Raw genomic sequence first — 22182 nt, forward strand, 5'->3', positions numbered from 1 at the left:
AAGGAGCACTATTTTCGTGTTCAGGAGGTCAAGGAGCATCATTCCTGTGATTTTGAACGAAATCGAAGGGGTCCGCCCAACGTGCCATATGCAACATATGCAATTTGAATGTGCACGCATGCGTATATCTGGAAAAGTCTTTGATGTCGGTCAAAAGGAGCACTATTTTCGTGTTCAGGAGGTCAAGGAGCATCATTCCTGTGATTTTGAGCGAAATCGAAGGGGTCCGCCCAACGTGCCATATGCAACATATGCAATTTGAATGTGCACGCATGCGTATATCTGGAAAAGTCTTTGATGTCGGTCAAAAGGAGCACTACTTTCGTGTTCAGGAGGTCAAGGAGCATCATTCCTGTGATTTTGAACGAAATCGAAGGGGTCCGCCCAACGTGCCATATGCAACATATGCAATTTGAATGTGCACGCATGCGTATATCTGGAAAAGCCTTTGATGTCGGTCAAAAGTAGCACTGTTTTCGTGTTCAGGAGGTTAAGGAGCATCATTCCTGTGATTTTGAACGAAATCGAAGGGGTCCGCCCAACGTGCCATATGCAACATATGCAATTTGAATGTGCACGGATGCGTATATCTGGAAAGGTCTTTGATGTCGGTCAAAAGTAGCACTGTTTTCGTGTTCAGGAGGTCAAGGAGCATCATTCCTGTCATATTGAGCGAAATCGAAGGGGTCCGCCCAACGTGCCATATGCAACATATGCAATTTGAATGTGCACGCATGCGTATATCTGGAAAAGTCTTTGATGTCGGTCAAAAGGAGCACTATTTTCGTGTTCAGGAGGTCAAGGAGCATCATTCCTGTGATTTTGAGCGAAATCGAAGGGGTCCGCCCAACGTGCCATATGCAACATATGCAATTTGAATGTGCACGCATGCGTATATCTGGAAAAGTCTTTGATGTCGGTCAAAAGTAGCACTGTTTTCGTGTTCAGGAGGTCAAGGAGCATCATTCCTGTGATTTTGAGCGAAATCGAAGGGGTCCGCCCAACGTGCCATATGCAACATATGCAATTTGAATGTGCACGCATGCGTATATCTGGAAAAGTCTTTGATGTCGGTCAAAAGTAGCACTGTTTTCGTGTTCAGGAGGTCAAGGAGCATCATTCCTGTGATTTTGAACGAAATCGAAGGGGTCCGCCCAACGTGCCATATGCAACATATGCAATTTGAATGTGCACGGATGCGTATATCTGGAAAAGTCTTTGATGTCGGTCAAAAGTAGCACTGTTTTCGTGTTCAGGAGGTCAAGGAGCATCATTCCTGTGATTTTGAACGAAATCGAAGGGGTCCGCCCAACGTGCCATATGCAACATATGCAATTTGAATGTGCACGGATGCGTATATCTGGAAAAGTCTTTGATGTCGGTCAAAAGTAACACTGTTTTCGTGTTCAGGAGGTCAAGGAGCACCATTCCTGTGATTTTGAGCGAAATCGAAGGGGTCCGCCCAACGTGCCATATGCAACATATGCAATTTGAATGTGCACGCATGCGTATATCTGGAAAAGTCTTTGATGTCGGTCAAAAGGAGCACTATTTTCGTGTTCAGGAGGTCAAGGAGCATCATTCCTGTGATTTTGAGCGAAATCGAAGGGGTCCGCCCAACGTGCCATATGCAACATATGCAATTTGAATGTGCACGCATGCGTATATCTGGAAAAGTCTTTGATGTCGGTCAAAAGTAGCACTATTTTCGTGTTCAGGAGGTCAAGGAGCATCATTCCTGTGATTTTGAGCGAAATCGAAGGGGTCCGCCCAACGTGCCATATGCAACATATGCAATTTGAATGTGCACGGATGCGTATATCTGGAAAAGTCTTTGATGTCGGTCAAAAGTAGCACTGTTTTCGTGTTCAGGAGGTCATGGAGCATCATTCCTGTGATTTTGAGCGAAATCGAAGGGGTCCGCCCAACGTGCCATATGCAACATATGCAATTTGAATGTGCACGCATGCGTATATCTGGAAAAGTCTTTGATGTCGGTCAAAAGGAGCACTACTTTCGTGTTCAGGAGGTCAAGGAGCATCATTCCTGTGATTTTGAACGAAATCGAAGGGGTCCGCCCAACGTGCCATATGCAACATATGCAATTTGAATGTGCACGCATGCGTATATCTGGAAAAGCCTTTGATGTCGGTCAAAAGTAGCACTGTTTTCGTGTTCAGGAGGTTAAGGAGCATCATTCCTGTGATTTTGAACGAAATCGAAGGGGTCCGCCCAACGTGCCATATGCAACATATGCAATTTGAATGTGCACGGATGCGTATATCTGGAAAGGTCTTTGATGTCGGTCAAAAGTAGCACTGTTTTCGTGTTCAGGAGGTCAAGGAGCATCATTCCTGTCATATTGAGCGAAATCGAAGGGGTCCGCCCAACGTGCCATATGCAACATATGCAATTTGAATGTGCACGCATGCGTATATCTGGAAAAGTCTTTGATGTCGGTCAAAAGGAGCACTATTTTCGTGTTCAGGAGGTCAAGGAGCATCATTCCTGTGATTTTGAGCGAAATCGAAGGGGTCCGCCCAACGTGTCATATGCAACATATGCAATTTGAATGTGCACGCATGCGTATATCTGGAAAAGTCTTTGATGTCGGTCAAAAGTAGCACTGTTTTCGTGTTCAGGAGGTCAAGGAGCATCATTCCTGTGATTTTGAGCGAAATCGAAGGGGTCCGCCCAACGTGCCATATGCAACATATGCAATTTGAATGTGCACGCATGCGTATATCTGGAAAAGTCTTTGATGTCGGTCAAAAGTAGCACTGTTTTCGTGTTCAGGAGGTCAAGGAGCATCATTCCTGTGATTTTGAGCGAAATCGAAGGGGTCCGCCCAACGTGCCATATGCAACATATGCAATTTGAATGTGCACGCATGCGTATATCTGGAAAAGTCTTTGATGTCGGTCAAAAGGAGCACTACTTTCGTGTTCAGGAGGTCAAGGAGCATCATTCCTGTGATTTTGAACGAAATCGAAGGGGTCCGCCCAACGTGCCATATGCAACATATGCAATTTGAATGTGCACGCATGCGTATATCTGGAAAAGCCTTTGATGTCGGTCAAAAGTAGCACTGTTTTCGTGTTCAGGAGGTTAAGGAGCATCATTCCTGTGATTTTGAACGAAATCGAAGGGGTCCGCCCAACGTGCCATATGCAACATATGCAATTTGAATGTGCACGGATGCGTATATCTGGAAAGGTCTTTGATGTCGGTCAAAAGTAGCACTGTTTTCGTGTTCAGGAGGTCAAGGAGCATCATTCCTGTCATATTGAGCGAAATCGAAGGGGTCCGCCCAAGGTCCGCCCAACGTGCCATATGCAACATATGCAATTTGAATGTGCACGCATGCGTATATCTGGAAAAGTCTTTGATGTCGGTCAAAAGGAGCACTATTTTCGTGTTCAGGAGGTCAAGGAGCATCATTCCTGTGATTTTGAGCGAAATCGAAGGGGTCCGCCCAACGTGCCATATGCAACATATGCAATTTGAATGTGCACGCATGCGTATATCTGGAAAAGTCTTTGATGTCGGTCAAAAGTAGCACTATTTTCGTGTTCAGGAGGTCAAGGAGCATCATTCCTGTGATTTTGAGCGAAATCGAAGGGGTCCGCCCAACGTGCCATATGCAACATATGCAATTTGAATGTGCACGCATGCGTATATCTGGAAAAGTCTTTGATGTCGGTCAAAAGTAGCACTATTTTCGTGTTCAGGAGGTCAAGGAGCATCATTCCTGTGATTTTGAGCGAAATCGAAGGGGTCCGCCCAACGTGCCATATGCAACATATGCAATTTGAATGTGCACGCATGCGTATATCTGGAAAAGTCTTTGATGTCGGTCAAAAGGAGCACTACTTTCGTGTTCAGGAGGTCAAGGAGCATCATTCCTGTGATTTTGAACGAAATCGAAGGGGTCCGCCCAGCGTGCCATATGCAACATATGCAATTTGAATGTGCACGCATGCGTATATCTGGAAAAGTCTTTGATGTCGGTCAAAAGGAGCACTATTTTCGTGTTCAGGAGGTCAAGGAGCATCATTCCTGTGACTTTGAACGAAATCGGAGGGGTCCGGCAAGTTCACTTTAGGACGAGAAATCTGAATATCACTTGTATTTGCCTCTTGGCTTTGCTCAATAGGTTTATCGACTGTTTTTCGCCCTTTGGTCTAACAATGCCTCTGGTGCTTAAGTATATTGTTATTGCAGTATGTATAGCTAATGTCCTTCATAAATACGAAGCTGTCACGTGTAAAACGACTCCAAAAAGTGAGAAAAATCGCATGACCTTGAACGACCTTGAACTTTAGAGACTTCTCCTGAGAAAACTATGCGACCGCGTTTGATGCAAATTAGTTTTTTTGTAAAGAACTACTGAGTCTTAATCATTTCTGAAATTTTCTTGAAATTTGATGAGGTCCGATTTTTCCGGGAAGTTTACTAACCAGAATATTGTACTAGTAAAACAAACGTGAATAACTTGGAAAATACTTAATGTCGGTAAATAAAAAGATGATTTTTGCACTTAGGAGCTCATGGTCTATCTGCTGTGCAATTTTCAGCCAAATCGAAGGGGTCCGCGAATGTGCACGCGAATCTGAATGTGAATATGATGCAACTATATGCACATCTACTCTTCTTTGTTTCCAAGTATTATTTTGCGCCACAAATGAACGGCATGCGCCAGAATCGCAGCCAAATCTTGCGATTGCGACTACGAAATTCATTATTTTGACCTCAGAGCCTGAAGCGAAAAATACAAGCATATTTATTTCAAAAAGACTTCAGGTTTGTCGAACGGTGTTATGAGAATTTTGATAACAGTACTGCATAAGTTTTTCAGTGATGCCGCAAAAGTGTTGTATCTATCTTCTTTTATTGTGCAGTCGGCGGGACCGATTCAAAATTGAGTCGTTGCTACTAAAATAGCAGCATATGGCGACAGATGATGAACAGGAAAAATAGTTGCGTAAATTTAGACATAAACCACCCCCAAACCATGAATATCTTTTGAAGGCACTATAGACGACCATTAACTAACTAGATGTGATGAAGATCAAATGTAATGAATACGCTCATTTTACAAAATTACATGCAAGTACCAAAAAGTGATGTACCTAAGTACTTATTCAACGGTCATTTTCAGCGCTCCCCGCTAACGTGACTTCAAGTTGAGATATTTGCGGCAAGGTACCGAATTGAGCAAAATGGTTTTAATTTACATTATAACTTGTTGTGTTTTGTCAGAAAATGGTCCTAACTTAGATTTTGTGGAAAAAGGTCATAATCTCCCTTTAATGGCCTCGGTTGTCTGGGTAAATGCCTTTGAGTATGTAAGCATGATTTTATAATTGGATCTCTTTAACCCTCGCCGGCACCTATAGTGAATAAAGAAAGTGACAAGGAAGTCATCTTGCCACCAAAATTGCACAAAATCTCGGAAATGACACGCAAAATTACCAAAATCACCTTGCACAGCCGATTTACCGCCATGCCACCAATTAATTACACAGTAATCTGATCATCGAGGATGTTTGTTTTACGAAATAAGAAGGTGGGCGGTATTACCCGATGGGAAGCGTTCCCCGTTTTCCCCTATGCATAGATTCAAGTGATGAATCTATGATCTCAGTGGATCTCGAAGCAAACTGCAGGGTAGGATCTATGATCCCACCAAATCCTGCGCGAAAATTTTATCCTGGATCTACGTGTATGATCTCATAGGATCTAACGATAAACCAAGAACATGTGTCTGTCTATATGATCTGAGTGGATCCCGCCATGCACAACTTTTCCTACATGCCGGGGTATGTTTTAACCCGCGCCCTGCTGGGGGGTGGGTGTTTGAACACCCCCCTTGTGGTTTTTCGTGAATATTTCAAAAACGGCGCCGCCGTTTTTGGTACACCTTATCATACATCAATTCTACACATGTTGTGAAAATTTCAGACCAAGGTCATTCAAGGTCAGGTCACCAGGTCACTTGAAGTGACCTCACCCCATAAAAAGTTTCAATGTCTGTCATAGCTACACCGAGTGACCGATCGCTTTGAAACTTTCAGCGATTGCTAAGAGCAATAGCATGTACAAAATGTATATCTCAGAATTTTGATATCGATGACCTAAGGTCAGGTCAATTTTGCGACCCCCTCATTATAAGTTAGTGGGAGAAAATTGAAATGCGTCTCTTTTGGACGAAAGGCATTATAAACACTCCCAAACACCGAATTACAAGTGGTTTAGACACACTGAACATGAAAATGGTGTCCGTGACCCCTGTTTATGCCCTGAGGTCATCTTAGGTCACGAATGGTATCTAACATAGGTCACGAATGGGTGATTTGAGCATAGTTGGTCCGGATGGGATTGTGGGAGGGGTGCTGGACCTTACATATGCTGTAGATAGAATATCGATAGTTAGGTACCACCATCACCAGGGCTTTACAGCATTTGTGATGTCTGAACTAATATACGAATATATACGAATAACAGTTTTTCGCAAATGACTTTTGATAGAGGCATGCTAGAGCGATGAAAACGCCTTATATGTGTTCAGCTCGACGATACGGATCGACTGATATGCAACATGACCCTTTCCGGTCAGGTCATGACCTTGACCTGAGGTCAAATTTTCAAGTTGACCTTTCAAGGTCAAGTTATAGTTCATTCGATGCGTATTGACGAGAGGAACACGATGCCGGTAAGAGGAAGCTCGTACAAGGCTTGGGTCAAAAGTTATTGCAGAAAAACTGTTTCCGAAAAAATCGGCTATTTTTGCAGTTTTTGCCCCCTGCAGGCAAAACCGTTGACGTTAGGTCCAATCTGAGAGAGTTACTCAGAAAGGGCGTTAATAGGGCTATCGAATGCGCCTTTCCGCGGCGCTGTAGCTCTATTGGTTCCCGAGTTATGGGTTGGCTTCTTGGAACTTTTCGACATTTGACCTGGAAATCGGCGAAATTTTGCCTTCAATGACCTCTGGTGACCTGACCGTTGACCTGACCAAAAAATTGACCGAAATGATTTCGTCGTTATTTTTTACGCTCTTTCGAACGCCGCCTTCCGCGTATCGCTACGTGGCCCAGGAGCCGAGTTACAAGGGGGGGTGTTCAAACACCCCCCAGCAGGGCGTGGAAATCCAGGACCCCCAGCCGGGCGCGGGTTAAGCACAGCACGAGCCGGGTAGTAAAACTATGACCAAGAAACTGTCGGTTTCAAAATGCCATGTTAGGCCGGGCAGGAAACAAAAATTTACTGCCTGGGTTTACTGCCCAGGGCAATGACCTCTAAACTACAGTTTATCGCATTAGCGCAGAGGAAGAATTGACAGGGAATGTATAATTGACATCATTTTTGCATGATATTTGCCGCATAAGATTAGAAAACTAACATTTTTTTTTTTGTATAAAATATCTGCTCTGCCTATCAAGGGTTTTGAAATATTTTGTGTTGGTTACAAAGCCGAAATTATGGTAGGGGAAGTTGGGGCAATGCCGGAGTTGGGGCAAAGCCGAAATTCGAGATATTTCGAAAACCGTAAGACATGGAAGCCACCTGTCAGTGATGCTCTGAAGCTTAAGTGACTACAATTATCGCATGTTTGTTACGAGTCGTCATTCGGAATACTTCGGCTGTGAAGGCGCCAAGAGCGTTTTCAAGGTACGCGTTCCTTGTACTACATGCGCCTTTGAAGCTGCATTTCTTACTATATGCTACCGTTTGTCTGGCCAATTCGGTCAAGTAATCTTCAGCATGTCTTTGCTGAAGATTACTGCTGCCTATTTGATTGTGTGCTGCCTATTTGAAATTTATACGGCACGTTGAAAAGTTATGGGCCTGCAAATGAAAGTATGGCTGGCTGGGGTAATGCCGAAAACGTGCAATTACGCACGTTAAAGCACGCTACGTGGACTTTACTGCTGTAGAATAGCAACGCGAATTTTTAGTCACACAAATTACACTTTCAACCGACACAACGGCCTATACCTATACCTACACCTATAAGGAATTATTTACCTGGCATTTTCTTATTATATCACACAATTATAACTTCCAGTGTGCACCAAGCGTCCTCAAGCTCTTAACACGCGCAGTGGAAGGGTTGCGAGTGCTACGCCCAGTGGAAGGGGGGGGGGGGCGGATGTCGCCCCCCCCCTAAGATCTCAGCTCCCACTGGAGCTAGAAAGACGAAATTTGGAGGGTAGGTGGGGGCCATGGGGAACTCTGTTGTGTGTGAATTTCATGACCCTAGGTCAATATCTTCAAGGTCAAATGAGGTCAAATGTGGTCAAATCTGCCATATTAGCGACTTTTTTGCGTTTACACGCCGATAACTCAAAAAGTTACCGGCCGATTTTTTAAAATTTTTCACTATACGTGTGCCCACCTCTGCCGTGCCAAAACTCTTTCAACGCACTCTTGCCTGCACAACTAAATAAAAGAAACAAAAAAGGTACATAGGAAAGACATGGTATTGCGGAACATGATTGGAACTCAGAGCATGTGTGCAGCAAGTGTCCAAAGCGCGTGGTTTTCTGCAAAAGAACAACCAATAATCACACATACAACATAACCAAGGATCAAATGCGGACATTGATGCGGACAGTTCACACATTGTACGAAATGCGGACACAAAATGCACATTTGCCAGATGCACATAAAATCAATCAGCAAAAATGACAAGTTACAACTGGCATTTGTTCTGTTACAAATAAAGATAGCAATTACTGACCAGATGTGTTTTTGGCGCAGCGGTGGGACAAGTGGCCAGTCGGCTCACACTCGACTGGTTCCCGTCTGGTACATCAGCTGGATCACGCTCAGCTGGTGACACACAACAGTACAACCTATTACACCTGCCACTGCCCAAATGCACGAGGAAATGTACCAGTTTTTACAATGTGCTAGATCTCAAAGGCTCAAATGCAAAGTAAATAATCTAAATTAGCAATATCAACCCCAATAGCACGTGGAACTCGCGCCATAATTGCCGCAACGAACATAATGTCTACAATATATCAGTTGTCTAGCCACAGTTTATCAGTTTAATATCCACGGCCAACTGCTCATCATTGTCAGTGGCACAATAATCAAAAATACTGACCTTTCACCTTTCATTTCACGCAAATAGATCAGTGCCGGCTCATTCTCGGCAACTCCCTCGTGGCAAAATGTCGCTGATACAAACAACGCATCGGGGTTCGCCGCAAACGCCTATTTTTGCGAGGTTCTCGTCCGATCGCCGCAACTAAATCAAAACAAGTCACGACATCCTCCCCCCCCCCCCCCAGTTTCGGAGGAAACTCCCTGAGCCGCATGAGCCATACACAGCGTCAGTTCACTGCCATCACGAACTACCTTCAGTACACAACACAGAAGGCCTGGTAGCCGCCAGCTCGAACACAAAGACGATCTTCTACGACACCCGAGTCGTTTATACTTCAGAGAGTTCATGGCCGAGGCGTCCGGAGCGCACGGCACACAACACAAACACTGTCTCACTGACGCCTAGCGCCACACCACGAGACGCGATACGAGCCGACGCGCGGCCCGCTCCGAATCACTCAGAGCCGCCGCTCGCCCCTCGATAACACAACACGCCATCCGATGCCCTCCGTCAGCTTCCGGCATCAGCGACGCGGCGAGCCGACCCCAGACCAGCTCGCGCCAGCTCGAGCAGGCCGATGCCACGGCCCGCAGAGGTGAGTCCCCACGAACAGCATCCCGACCGCGCCGACCGCCGGTCACCAGCCAGCTCGGCGACACAGGATGCCGCCCGCGCGTCTGCTGTCCAGCCGGGCCCGTGAGTCGCTCACCGGCGACCCGCCAGAATGCTACAGACGTCCTCCTGCCCTCCGCCGTCGTCCACCAGTGTGTCCAGCCACCGCTGGCCAGCCTGGACGAGGAAAAGGACACTTAGGATGGAACATAGGTATATCATTATTGAATGCGGGCGGGAGAAGAAACAGGAAAACAAAATAAACTAAATAAACAATGGTTAAAAGTAGAGCAGTGCTGTTCAACGATCGGCAATGGGCAAAGAGCTCATGTCAGCCCAGAGAATGGCATCCTGACTCAGTCATCTCCAATCTCCTCATACTCTCTGCCCCTCAAGTAGGCAGAGCTTTGTGCACGGACGCTTGTAGGTACCCGTCGCGGTCCGGATCAATGCCGAACGTACGACCCCATCTCCACTTGTATACACTTCCTGTACAACTCCTAGGGGCCAGTAGCCCCGGGGAGCATCTTCTGTCATCAGCAGAACTACGTCATCGACGACGAGATTGCGCGTGTCCCTGGTCCACTTCTTCCGAGCGATCAGTGTCGGTAGATATTCTTTGAGCCACCTGAGCCACACTCGGTTTGCAAGAGCCTGGCTCTGCCTCCACCGTTTTCGAGACATCTCATCGTTTTCTCCGAAGACTCCGGGGGGCAGAACGCCTCCGTTGGGCCTCGCACCGAGTAGAAAATGGTTCGGACTTATTGACTCAGGATCGTTTCCATGACCAGACACGTAGGTCAGTGGTCTCGAGTTCACCTGGTACTCAACTTCGAGCACCACGGTGTGAAGGACATCATCGGGTACAATCTGGTTTCCCAGAACTGCTCGGAGAGCTCTCTTTACAGAGGCGACAAGTCTCTCCCAGATGCCTCCCATATGGCTGGCTGCGGGGGGGTTGAATTTCCACTGAATGTTGCGTTGTGACAGAGCGTCGCATATCTGCTCTTGGTTCCACGCTTCAATATTCTCTCGCAGTTCCCTCTCTCCTCCGACGAAGTTTGTTCCATTGTCGGACCATATGAGCTGTGGCCGACCTCGCCGCGCAATAAACCGGCGTAGCGCCATCAAAAACGAGCTCGTGTCAAGAGCTTCGACAACCTCAAGATGAATCGCCCTGGTGGCTAAGCAGGTCGCTAGCATGATGTAGCGTTTTTCTGTTTTCCGGAACTTCTTGACTCGGACCGGACCAAGGAAGTCGAGACCCACAGATGAAAATGGTCGGGACATGTCAAACCGCTCACCTGGTAGATCTGCCATCCTCGGGTTGACAGGCATGGCTCGTCTGTTCCGGCACACTGCGCATCGCCAGATAATTTTCTTCACAGTAGCCCGGGCTTTGGGCGTCCAGTATTTTTCCCTGAAGAGGTTGAGCGTGTGGTTGAGACCAGCATGAAGACACTGCTCATGTAGTTCAGTCACAATCAGGCGTGTGACGTGACTGTCTTGATGGAGAACGATCGGCTGGTGACAAACTTCAGCTGGAGCGTGTGTCAGACGACCTTCCACCCGTCTAAGTCCCTCGCTGTCGGTGACCAGCGACAGACCTGGTTGTGGCGTCACCTTCTCCAGCTTCTGGTCTTCCTTGATGATGAACCTTTCTGCTTCCAGCAGTTCTTCGACTGTCAACTGTCCGCGTTTCTTGATCTTGGAGCGCGCGTTCGAGACGAACCTGTGGATCCAAGCAACCACGCGTCGATACTTGTTCCACGAGGAAAACGGCGCAGCGTCAACCAGAGGAGCTTCGACCGCAGCTGCCGTACCGACAAAAGTGGTGGCCTCCTTCGCCGCCTTCTTCTTCAGCTCTGGTTCATCTGGCAGGAGAGCGGGCATCTGAAGACTGGGCGGCCAGTCATCACGGCCTCTTCTGAGGAAGTCAGGCCCCCTCCACCATAGGTCGGAGGACTTGAGCAGAGCGACTGAGAGCCCACGAGAGCCTGCATCCGCCGGATTCTGCTTGCCAGGGACGTGCTTCCACTGAGACGGGTCGGTCGAGTCACGAATCTCCGACACTCGGTTCGCTACAAAGGTTTGAACTAGTCTGCTTTCTTTCGCTATGAACTGAAGGACTACTTGACTGTCGGTCCAGAATATGACGTCCTCAAACTCGTAGGTGAGCTCGTCTTGAATGGTCCTCGCTAATCTCACAGCGAGCACAGCGGCTTGGAGCTCCAAACGCACTATGGAAAGTTGTTTGAGCGGAGCGACCCTGGTCCTGGACATCACAAGGCTGACCGTATGCTGATCATTCACATCAGTCATCCGTGTGTACGCCACCGCAGCGAATGCGTCTTCAGATGCATCTGAAAATATGTGAAGCTGAACGCTTGCGACACCGCTGGTCGTGGACGCCTTCAGACAGCGTGGGACCCTGATGCGTTCGACTTCTGACAGCTCGTTCAGCCAATTCTTCCATTGGGACAACTCGGCGCCTGTAATCTCTTCATCCCAGTCAATCTTCAGAGTCCACAGTCTCTGGATCAAGATTTTCACCTTCAATAGGAATGGCGAAAGCAGTCCCAGAGGGTCGAACACAGTGGCCGCCGTCCTGACAACTCCTCTCTTCGTGGGTGGTCCGGTTGAACTCCTCACTCGTATGCTCAAGGTGTCTTCTTTCGGCGACCACACACAACCGAGTGCCTTTCCTGCTTCGCTTTCACATGAAGTCACCGTTTTCTGTGTTTCGTCGCGGTCGTCTTCGGGTACATGTTGAAGGATCTCCGGGTGACTTGACCTCCATTTCGTAAGTCGAAAGCCTGCCTTTGCCAGCAGCGAGGTAACCTTTTCCATGACTGCCAGGGCTTCCTCAGGTGACCTTTCTGAACGAAGAAAATCGTCCACATAGAAGCTCGAGAACAGGGGTGGGTCACCTTCGGTGTCCTCTGCCTCGGTATCCACCGACAGAGCTCGGCGTAGGACGTAGTTTGCAATACAGGGACTGCATCTGGCACCAAATATTCCAACAAGCATCTGGTAGAGGTCAGGTTTCCTCGTGGCATCCATGTCACGCCAGAGGAAGGACAAAGCTGGTTGATCCTCGGGTCGTACCTGAATCTGATGGAACATCTGGTAGATATCGGCTACCAGTGCGTACTGCTGTTCCCTGAATCGTAGAAGCACACCTTGCAGGTTCTGCATTAGATCCGGCCCTTGCAGCAGCTCCCCGTTCAGCGACGTTCCTCTGCTCTGTGCAGCTGCATCAAAAACCACTCTCGGTTTTGGTTTGTCTGGACGGATAACAGCATGATGCGGAAGAATCCATCGCTTCCTCTTTGTCTCTTCACTTTCCGCACTTGACAACTTCCGCGCATATCCCTGTTGCACGTAGCTCTCCAGTACTGCCTGATAGGCCTCTGCGCGCTCTGGATTCTTCTTCAGACTTCTTTCCAGAGATTCCAGCCGACCATGCGCCGACTCATAGCTGTCTGGCATTCTCACTTGCTCATCTCGCCAGAGGAGCCCCACTTCGTACTTGCCGTCTTTACGCAGTGTCGTCCTTTCTAGGATTCCCAGCGCTCTCTTGTCCTCTGGCGTCAGAGCCTGCATATCTGTGCATGCCGTGCCGAAGGATTCCGTACTCCACCAGTCATTCATCATGCTCGACAGATCTTCATCTGACCGCTGGTGGGACGACTTGCTGATGAACATCACTTCGCGGTGGTGTCCTGGCACCATGCCAGCAAGCGATCCAGTCAGCGACCATCCGAAAGCTGTCCGGATAGCCACCGGTTCTCCAGGTCTACCCACTCGTGCTTCTCGCTGAAGCACAGCCTCCAACACATTAGCGCCCAAGAGAAGTTCAACTTGTCCACCCGAAAGGTCAGGAATCGTGAGTCCTTCAAGATGTTTGAGACCGCGCAGCTGCCGGCGATTCACGCTGGGTGCACGCACGTTTACTTTCTCGACTGAGAACGCTTCTGGCACGCATATCCTCTTCGAGCGATCCTGTGGTTCTCCCAGAGGAGAGAGCTCCAACTGGACTCGTCTTGACAATTTCTGTTCGCCGGCTGCTTCAACACTGTTAAGCCGGAGTGACTGAACCTCTCCAGCCACCTGTAGTTCATCGAGCAATGAGACGTTGCACAGCGAGGTCTGGGCACCTGGGTCCAGAAGCGCAAGGGTGTCCTTGAACTTCCCATCCGATCCATGTACACGCACTGGAACAACTTGGAGAAGAACAGAAGAGTGCTCTCCAGTTGCTTCTTGTCTCACGGACGCGATGGTTGCTTCGTTGGCCGATTTTCTGACTTCTCCAGCACCATTCACCGGCAACGTGGTCGGCCTTCGCACTCTCTTGCTTCCGTGTAGTAGTCGGTTGTGGCGAAACGTGCATCCTTCGATGCCACATGTCCGTGCAGTCCTGCAGCCTCGACTTCGGTGACCAGCTCGAAGGCAGCTGAAACAAAGGCCACTACGAGCAACAACTTCAGCCCTCTCATCTGGTGTCAGTGCCTTAACCCGCGCCCTGCTGGGGGGGTGTTTGAACACCCCCCTTGTGGTTTTTCGCGAATATCTAAAAAACGGCGGCGCGGAGCGCCGCCGTTTTTGATACACCTTATCATACATCAATTCTACACATGTTGTGAAAATTTCAGACCAAGGTCATTCAAGGTCAGGTCACCAGGTCACTTGAAGTGACCTCACCTCATAAAAACTTTCAATGTCTGCCATAGCTACACCGAGTGCCCGATCGCTTTGAAACTTTCAGCGATTGCTAAGGGCAATAGCATGTACAAAATGTATATCTCAGAATTTTGATATCGATGACCTAAGGTCAGGTCAATTTTGCGACCTCGCCATTATAAGTCAATGGGAGAAAATTGAAATGCGCCTCTTTTGGATGCAAGACATTATAAACACTCCAAAACACCGAATTACCAGTGGTTTAGACACACTGAACATGAAAATCGTGTCCGTGACCCTTGTTTATGCCCTGAGGTCATCTTAGGTCACGAATGGTATCTAACAGTTTTTCGCAAATAACTTTTGATAGAAGCATGCTAGAGCAATGAAAACGCCTTAGATGTGTTCAGCTCGACGATACGGATCGACTGATATGCAACATGACCCTTTCCGGTCAGGTCATGACCTTGACCTGAGGTCAAATTTTCAAGTTGACCTTTCAAGGTCAAGTTATAGTTCATTCGATGCGTCTTGACGAGAGGAACACGATGCCGGTAAAAGTAAGCTCGTACAAGGCTTGGGTCAAAAGTTATTGCAGAAAAACTGTTTTCGAAAAAATCGGCTATTTTTTCGTTTCGTTTCGTTTCGTTTCGTTTATTTAGGGCTTGTCCACAAGTGGCTATTACGGCCCAGTCAATACATGATAGGTACACACCCACACACACACATATACATACATACAATATACACGTCAATATAAAGCAACACCCGCAAAAGCATACATAAAATATCTAAAATCAGTCATGTCACTTGTCAGTCTCTATCTAAAGTGCTGCACCAGCTGTCTCCTGGAACCAGTCGCCTTCACCTCCGGCGGCAGGCCGTTCCATGCAGCGGCGGCTCTATACGAAAACAGCCGCCTGGTCGCCGCCAGTCGAACCCGCGGCAGGTCGAGCACAGCTGCGCCCGCAGCCGTGGCCCGCGTGACTCTATTGGAGACGGCGGCACGCGGGCGAAACATGGACCGCAGCGAGTCGGGGGCGCCGGCGGCGTACAAGGCGCGTTGCACGTTCACCGCGTCACGGCGTGCGATGACCTCACCAATGCCGGGCCAGCCGAGCGCGCCGAGGGCGGGGGTGATGTGGTCGAATTTGCGGAGACCAGAGACGAGCCGTACAGCGAGATGGATGGTCCTCTGCAGCCGGTGCAGGCGGGATTTGGAGGCACCACCCCAGACTGACGAGCAGTACTGGAGGTGGGGGAAAACGTGGGTTTGAACGAGGATTTTAAGGATGTCAGGGGAGAGGTGATGGCGAATTTTGAACAGTGATATAAGGATTCCATTTGACCGCCGAACGATAGAGGATATATGTGGCTCCCAGCTCAGGGTTTGGTCGAGGAGAACACCCAGCACCTTGATGTGTTTTGTTGGCCGAATAGTTGCATCATCTACGTTAAGAGTGAAGTTTTTGACTTTATCAACTGAATTTTGAGTGCCAAGAAGAGTGAAGCAGGTCTTCTCTCCATTCATTTTTAAACTGTTTAAGCTAAACCAGCGTTGAAGTTGCTGAATGTTCTCCTCGGCCCGGGACTTCAGCACTTGGATGCCAGTGGGATTGGAGGGTGCTGAGTCCAGGATTTGGGTGTCATCCGCGTAGGATATGAGTCGGCCATGGGGGAGGAAGCAGGTAAGGTCGTTGACGAAGATGAGGAAGAGGATGGGACCCACGATGGACCCCTGGGGAACACCGTGGGAGAGTGGGAGGGCCGTTGAGGAGCGGATGAGTTGGGAACGGCCAGAGAGGTAGCTGCTGAACCAGCGGGATGAGATGCCATACCACTCGAGCTTGTTCAGAAGCATCGAGTGGTCGACACTGTCGAATGCCTTGCTCAGGTCGACTGACGTCACCGCGGCAACGTCACCACCGTCGACCCTGCGAGCCGCCCATTCGACAATGTCGAGTATGGCATCTTCAGTGGAGTGGGATGGGCGGTAGGCATACTGGGATGGGGAGAGGATGTGGTTAGTGATGAGGTAGGAGGTGAGCTGAGAGCATACAACCTTTTCAAGGATTTTGGAGAGAGATGGGAGGATGGATATGGGGCGGTAGTTGCCAGGCTGGTTGGGGTCACCGGATTTGTGGATTGGTGTGACGATGGCAACTTTCCATGCGTCAGGGAAGGTAAGGGTGGATATGGATGAGTTGATTAGGTGAAGGATGGGCGGACCGACTGCAGGGAGACAGCTTCTGATCGCAGCGATCGGAATGCCATCAACCCCAACAGCCCTCGACGCACTTAGCCGGCTTTTTTTATTTTTGCAGTTTTTGCCCCCTGCAGGCAAAACCGTTGACGTTAGGTCAAATCTGAGAGAATTACTCAGAAAGGGCGTTAATAGGGCTATCGAATGCGCTTTTCCGCGGCGCTGTAGCTCTATTGGTTCCCGAGTTATGCGTTGGCTTCTTGGAAATTTTCGACATTCGACCTGGAAATCGGCGAAATTTTGCCTTCAATGACCTCTGGTGACCTGACCTTTGACCTGACCAAAAAATTGACCGAAGTGATTTCGTCATTATTTTTGACGCTCTTTCGAACGCCGCCTTCCGCGTATCGCTACGTGGCCCAGGAGCCGAGTTACAAGGGGGGGTGTTCAAACACCCCCCCCCCCAGCAGGGCGTGGAAATCCGGGACCCCCAGCCGGGCGCGGGTTAAACTGCTCACATAACCAGAGCCCGTGAGTTCCTCCACAGATTACACAGACCCTCTCACCTGATTTGGAGCTGGCGGTGGTTGTTGTTACAAACAACCCGACATTCTTCTGCTGCCTGGTCGTTGATGCAGATGGAGCTGATGCTTCACATCGAAGTAGCACTCCCACCTGCGTGCGCAGCCACTCATCAAATTCAGTCAGAGTGGGCCGCTCCAACCCAAGAGTGTGCTCTGCCCATGATTTCCTGAGATCAAGGGGAAGCTTGCTGACCATCCGCCTCAGATTTTCGCACGACTGCAGGTCACCCTCAAACTTCATTGTCTTCAGAGTGGTGCATGCCCCATGAACTGCACCATGGTACTTCTCCAGCGACTTTGCATCAAAAGCCTTAGGAGGTGCGCAGGTGAAGACAGCTTTCAGAGTCGCATGCACAATGTCCACCTCTTGTCCATATCTCTCCTTGAGAGCCTTCAGCGCATCAGAGTAAGAGCTCCCATCACATATCATGCCTCCGATGAGTGCCCTTGCTGATCCAGAGACAGAATTTTGGAGATGTGCCATCTTCTCATCATTGGTCAGGTCCTGCCTATCAACCATGGCCGAGAAGAGGGAGTGCCACCTCGGCCAATCCTCCACTGACCCACTGAAGGTCGGCAGCTTCAGCCGGGGCAAGCTGTGATAGAAGAGTTGATTTTCTGCCATTTTATCTGCAGTGATTCTTCTCTTGCCCGCTTTCTGCTTGGCCTCCTGACCATTCTCCTGCTGTTCCTGCTGTTCAGCTCCAACAAAATCCTCCCTTCTATCCCAAGCCAGCTCATTCTCCGCTGCTCTCGTCAATTCTGTCTTCAACTTCGCAGCATTCAAGGCATCCTGCTTTTCCTGAAGCTGTCGCTCTCGACGAAGACTCTGCTCTTCTTCTTCTCTCTGCAGGCGGATCTGCAACTGCTTGAGCTCCATTTCTCGAACCTTGTTCTCTACTTCAGCCATCCTGGTGGCATGCTCAGCTGCAGCTTTCGACGATGCAGACGAATGCGCCACTGCCGACACAGAGGGGGTTTCATCCGCTCGGCCCTTGACATGAGCCTCAACTCTCTCAACCGCAAGTCGGTGCTCCTCTGTTGCTTCCTCTCCATACACCTCACACTTGCGTCTCTCATCTTCATCTTCCAGTGACAACCCATACTTCTCATTGACCTCCAGGAGCGCTTGAAGAGCAACGTCCAGGTCTTTGAGTACCGAGCAGAGCTCCCTCTTACTTCCCGCAGTGTCAACAAGTACAAAAGCCCTCCTCCTGGTCCTGGTTAGATTTCCCTTCCTGAGGGCACGCTCGCTCTTGAGTGACATCTTCTCCTTGAGCAGTTCACCCACAGCAAAAGTCCATCAACTTTGTACTTTCAGAGGCACTTCACATCATATCAATGAATCTTTGAAACTTCAACACATCTGAAAACTGTGCCCACCTCTGCCGTGCCAAAACTCTTTCAACGCACTCTTGCCTGCACATTGCACAACTAAATAAAAGAAACAAAAAAGGTACATAGGAAAGACATGGTATTGCGGAACATGATTGGAACTCAGAGCATGTGTGCAGCAAGTGTCCAAAGCGCGTGGTTTTCTGCAAAAGAACAACCAATAATCACACATACAACATAACCAAGGATCAAATGCGGACATTGATGCGGACAGTTCACACATTGTACGAAATGCGGACACAAAATGCACATTTGCCAGATGCACATAAAATCAATCAGCAAAAATGACAAGTTACAACTGGCATTTGTTCTGTTACAAATAAAGATAGCAATTACTGACCAGATGTGTTTTTGGCGCAGCGGTGGGACAAGTGGCCAGTCGGCTCACACTCGACTGGTTCCCGTCTGGTACATCAGCTGGATCACGCTCAGCTGGTGACACACAACAGTACAACCTATTACACCTGCCACTGCCCAAATGCACGAGGAAATGTACCAGTTTTTACAATGTGCTAGATCTCAAAGGCTCAAATGCAAAGTAAATAATCTAAATTAGCAATATCAACCCCAATAGCACGTGGAACTCGCGCCATAATTGCCGCAACGAACATAATGTCTACAATATATCAGTTGTCTAGCCACAGTTTATCAGTTTAATATCCACGGCCAACTGCTCATCATTGTCAGTGGCACAATAATCAAAAATACTGACCTTTCACCTTTCATTTCACGCAAATAGATCAGTGCCGGCTCATTCTCGGCAACTCCCTCGTGGCAAAATGTCGCTGATACAAACAACGCATCGGGGTTCGCCGCAAACGCCTATTTTTGCGAGGTTCTCGTCCGATCGCCGCAACTAAATCAAAACAAGTCACGACAATACGAAAGAGCAAACATTTGTGAGTATGTATGGTGAATTTCTAGATAATCCAACAATAAATATGGCAGTTAGAAGCCTGCGAAGGGTAAGATGTCGCCGGCTGAAGCGGCATCGGCCGACGCGGGAAACGCGGCAATCACAATTTTGTGTTTACACGCTCATAACTCAAGTTGTTACCGGCCGATTTTCAAAATTCTTTGACCATATGATTGCCTGTACATTTCTCAGTCTTCTCACTGAATTTGACGCGAATCTAATATAATCAGCGGTAAGGAGCGCGATGTAAAGACGGAACCGTCCCGCCCCGGCACAGTCTACAATTCAGGCGGCGCGTAACGGCTAGCGCCGGCCGCCGCGCCGCCGCGCCGCCGCGGCGGCAGGATGTTTGACTTTACACCGCTATTACTAGAAAAGTTGTGAACCGATTTTCTTACTTCTTGCACGAGAAGATCCGCAGTTAAATTCTGGACAGGTAGCCGAAATTTCACATTGATATTATGCTTGCGGCGCGAGTTATTGGCGAAAAACAGGAGGGGTGGGCGAAATCCGCCCCCCCCCTTCCACTGCGCGTGTTAAAACGCGTGTCAGCTTTGATAAATTCTGGATAAAGTTTGAGATAAAGTGGCAAAACATCAATGTCGGCATTCCCCGTAGATCATTTCTCCCATTTTCGGCTTTCCCCGCAGTCTGGGGCAACGCCGAAAAAGTCACTTCTTTGATATTTTTAGTTTGTGCGCTTAACGGTATGCGAATTCATCAAATGTGCCTGGTATGTTTGAAAGGCAAAAGACTGGCCTCTCGAATGACGCCAACAAGAATAGCTTATGTTGTCTACCTTGCGTGCTACGGGCGTCAGAAAAAAGTATTTGGCGTTCCCCCAACTTCCCCTAAGATATGCGCCTATTAATCGAAATCCGTTATCGCTTGTTGTCTTATCTTCGTTTGATATGTCCACTGATACCTTGGGCCTAAGTTACTGCGTTATCATTTGACAGTTGTAGTCCTTTCCTCGAAACAAACACGTAAAATATGGAAAATATGATGTATTTCACGAAAGTTTAGCCATAGGGCATCAACAAAGTACGATTACATAAATAAAGAAACGATTCTTGCAAAAGCACTGGAAAATTCACGTTTTCGAATTTAGTATTTTCCCATAGGCTTAACATTACGACGTAATGACCTCTAACTGACCTCAGGTCAGTGACATAAAAAACGAACTTTATGTTATACAACTCGGTGAACTCGGTAATCACTAGGAATATTATACCTTCCTCTTGCTCTTATGTCTTGGCAAATTATTCATGTATTATGTTGCTTGGATACCTATCCAGTTGTTGTGCCATTCTGAGTTGATATCCTCAGACGCGATTCTTTTTGAAGTAAGGTATTTTGATGCATTTTCTTCTATAAATTTCCAGCAGTAGCGCAATCACTGTTATTATGGAAATTAGGGGAAGTTGGGGGAACGCCGAAGACTTTTTTTCTGACGCCCGTAGCACGCAAGGTAGACAACATAAGCTATTCTTGTTGGCGTCATTCGAGAGGCCAGTCTTTTGCCTTTCAAACATACCAGGCGCATTTGATGAATTCGCATACTTAAGCGCACAAACTAAAAATATCAAAGAAGTGACTTTTTCGGCGTTGCCCCGGACTGCGGGGAAAGCCGAAAATGGGAGAAATGGTCTACGGGGAATGCCGACATTGATGTTTTGCCAGTTTATCTCAAACTTTATCCAGAATTCATCAAAGCTGACACGCGTTTTAAGAGCTTGAGGACGCGGTGCACACTGGAAGTTATAATTGTGTAATATAATAAGAAAATGCCAGGTAAGTTATTCCTTATAGGTAACAGGCCGTTGTGTCGGTTGAAAGTGTAATTTGTGTGACTAAAAATACGCGTTGCTATTCTACAGCAGTAAAGTCCACGTAGCGTGCTTTTAACACGTGCGTAATCGCACGTTTTCGGCATTACCCCAGCCAGCCATACTTTCATTTGCAGGCCCATAACTTTTCAACGTGCTGTATAAATTTCAAATAGGCAGCACACTTATGCAAAGACATGCTAAAGATTACTTGACCGAATTGGCCAGACAAACGGTAGCATAATGAGTAAGAAATGCAGCTTCAAAGGCGCATGTAGTACAAGGGAAACGTACCTTGAAAACGCTCTTGGCGCCCTCACAGTCGAAGTATTCCCAATGACGACTCGTAACAAACATGCGATAATTGTAGTCACTTAAGCTTCAGAGCATCACTGACTGGTGGCATCCATGTCTTATGGTTTTCGAAATATCTCGAATTTCGGCTTTGCCCCAACTCCGGCATTGCCCCAACTTCCCCTATGGACAAAACAATTGTATAAAAGTGTCACCAAACCCTGTCGAAACTACTTAGCAGGTATGCGGCATGTAGGAAAAATCTTACTGACCTCAGCCGCCCCCGGTTTGCCCCGGTTGACCCCAAGTTGACCCCAGGGGGTGATACCGTAATGCTGTGCCATAGGCCGATGTTGTAGCCAGCTGATGAGCAGGAATGACGTCATCGGCCCATGATAGCCCTGACCAATGTGATCCAACCCATTGCGACTTAAGGTGACCTCTGTGACTTGGCCTGACCCATCGTGACCCTGGGTGACCTCTGTGACCTGACCTGACCCAGGGTGACCTGAGGTGACCTTAAGTGACCTTTGTGACCTGAAATGACC

General features: G+C 48.1%; 1 protein-coding gene across 6 annotated transcripts; it reads right to left on the bottom strand.

The window, feature by feature from the left end:
* Window positions 1-8465: 8465 nt before the first annotated feature.
* On the bottom strand, window positions 8466-19597 carry LOC122387268. Of its 6 annotated transcripts, none has more exons than XR_006257538.1 (5): window positions 19308-19597; window positions 18936-19027; window positions 17183-18738; window positions 9116-9907; window positions 8466-8546 (listed from the first exon to the last, which is right to left on the bottom strand). XR_006257538.1 is itself a non-coding variant. In XM_043377332.1 (4 exons), exons 3-4 carry the CDS (start codon window positions 18465-18467, stop codon window positions 9846-9848), a joined length of 1347 nt encoding a protein of 448 aa, XP_043233267.1. In that variant the 5' UTR covers window positions 18468-18738; window positions 18936-19027; window positions 19308-19597; the 3' UTR covers window positions 8466-9845. The 6 variants fall into 6 exon arrangements, 3 of the variants coding, with proteins under 3 accessions (XP_043233267.1, XP_043233268.1, XP_043233269.1); XR_006257537.1 differs by having other exon boundaries at window positions 8466-8835; XM_043377332.1 differs by having other exon boundaries at window positions 8466-9907.
* Window positions 19598-22182: the final 2585 nt, after the last annotated feature.

This window comes from Amphibalanus amphitrite, unplaced genomic scaffold (genome assembly GCF_019059575.1).
Source record: "Amphibalanus amphitrite isolate SeventyFive unplaced genomic scaffold, NRLGWU_Aamphi_draft 000279F_arrow, whole genome shotgun sequence".
Taxonomy (NCBI): domain Eukaryota; kingdom Metazoa; phylum Arthropoda; class Thecostraca; order Balanomorpha; family Balanidae; genus Amphibalanus; species Amphibalanus amphitrite.

What these genes read in the sequence shown, in the direction of transcription:
- LOC122387268 (XM_043377332.1), bottom strand. Translation starts at nt 18,467, where the DNA reads ATGTCACTCAAGAGCGAGCGTGCCCTCAGGAAGGGAAATCTAACCAGG. An exon ending in CACCGCCAGCTCCAAATCAG is followed by an intron (nt 9,908 to 17,182) that starts GTGAGAGGGTCT and finishes TTCCTCGTCCAG; the next exon opens with GCTGGCCAGCGGTGGCTGGA.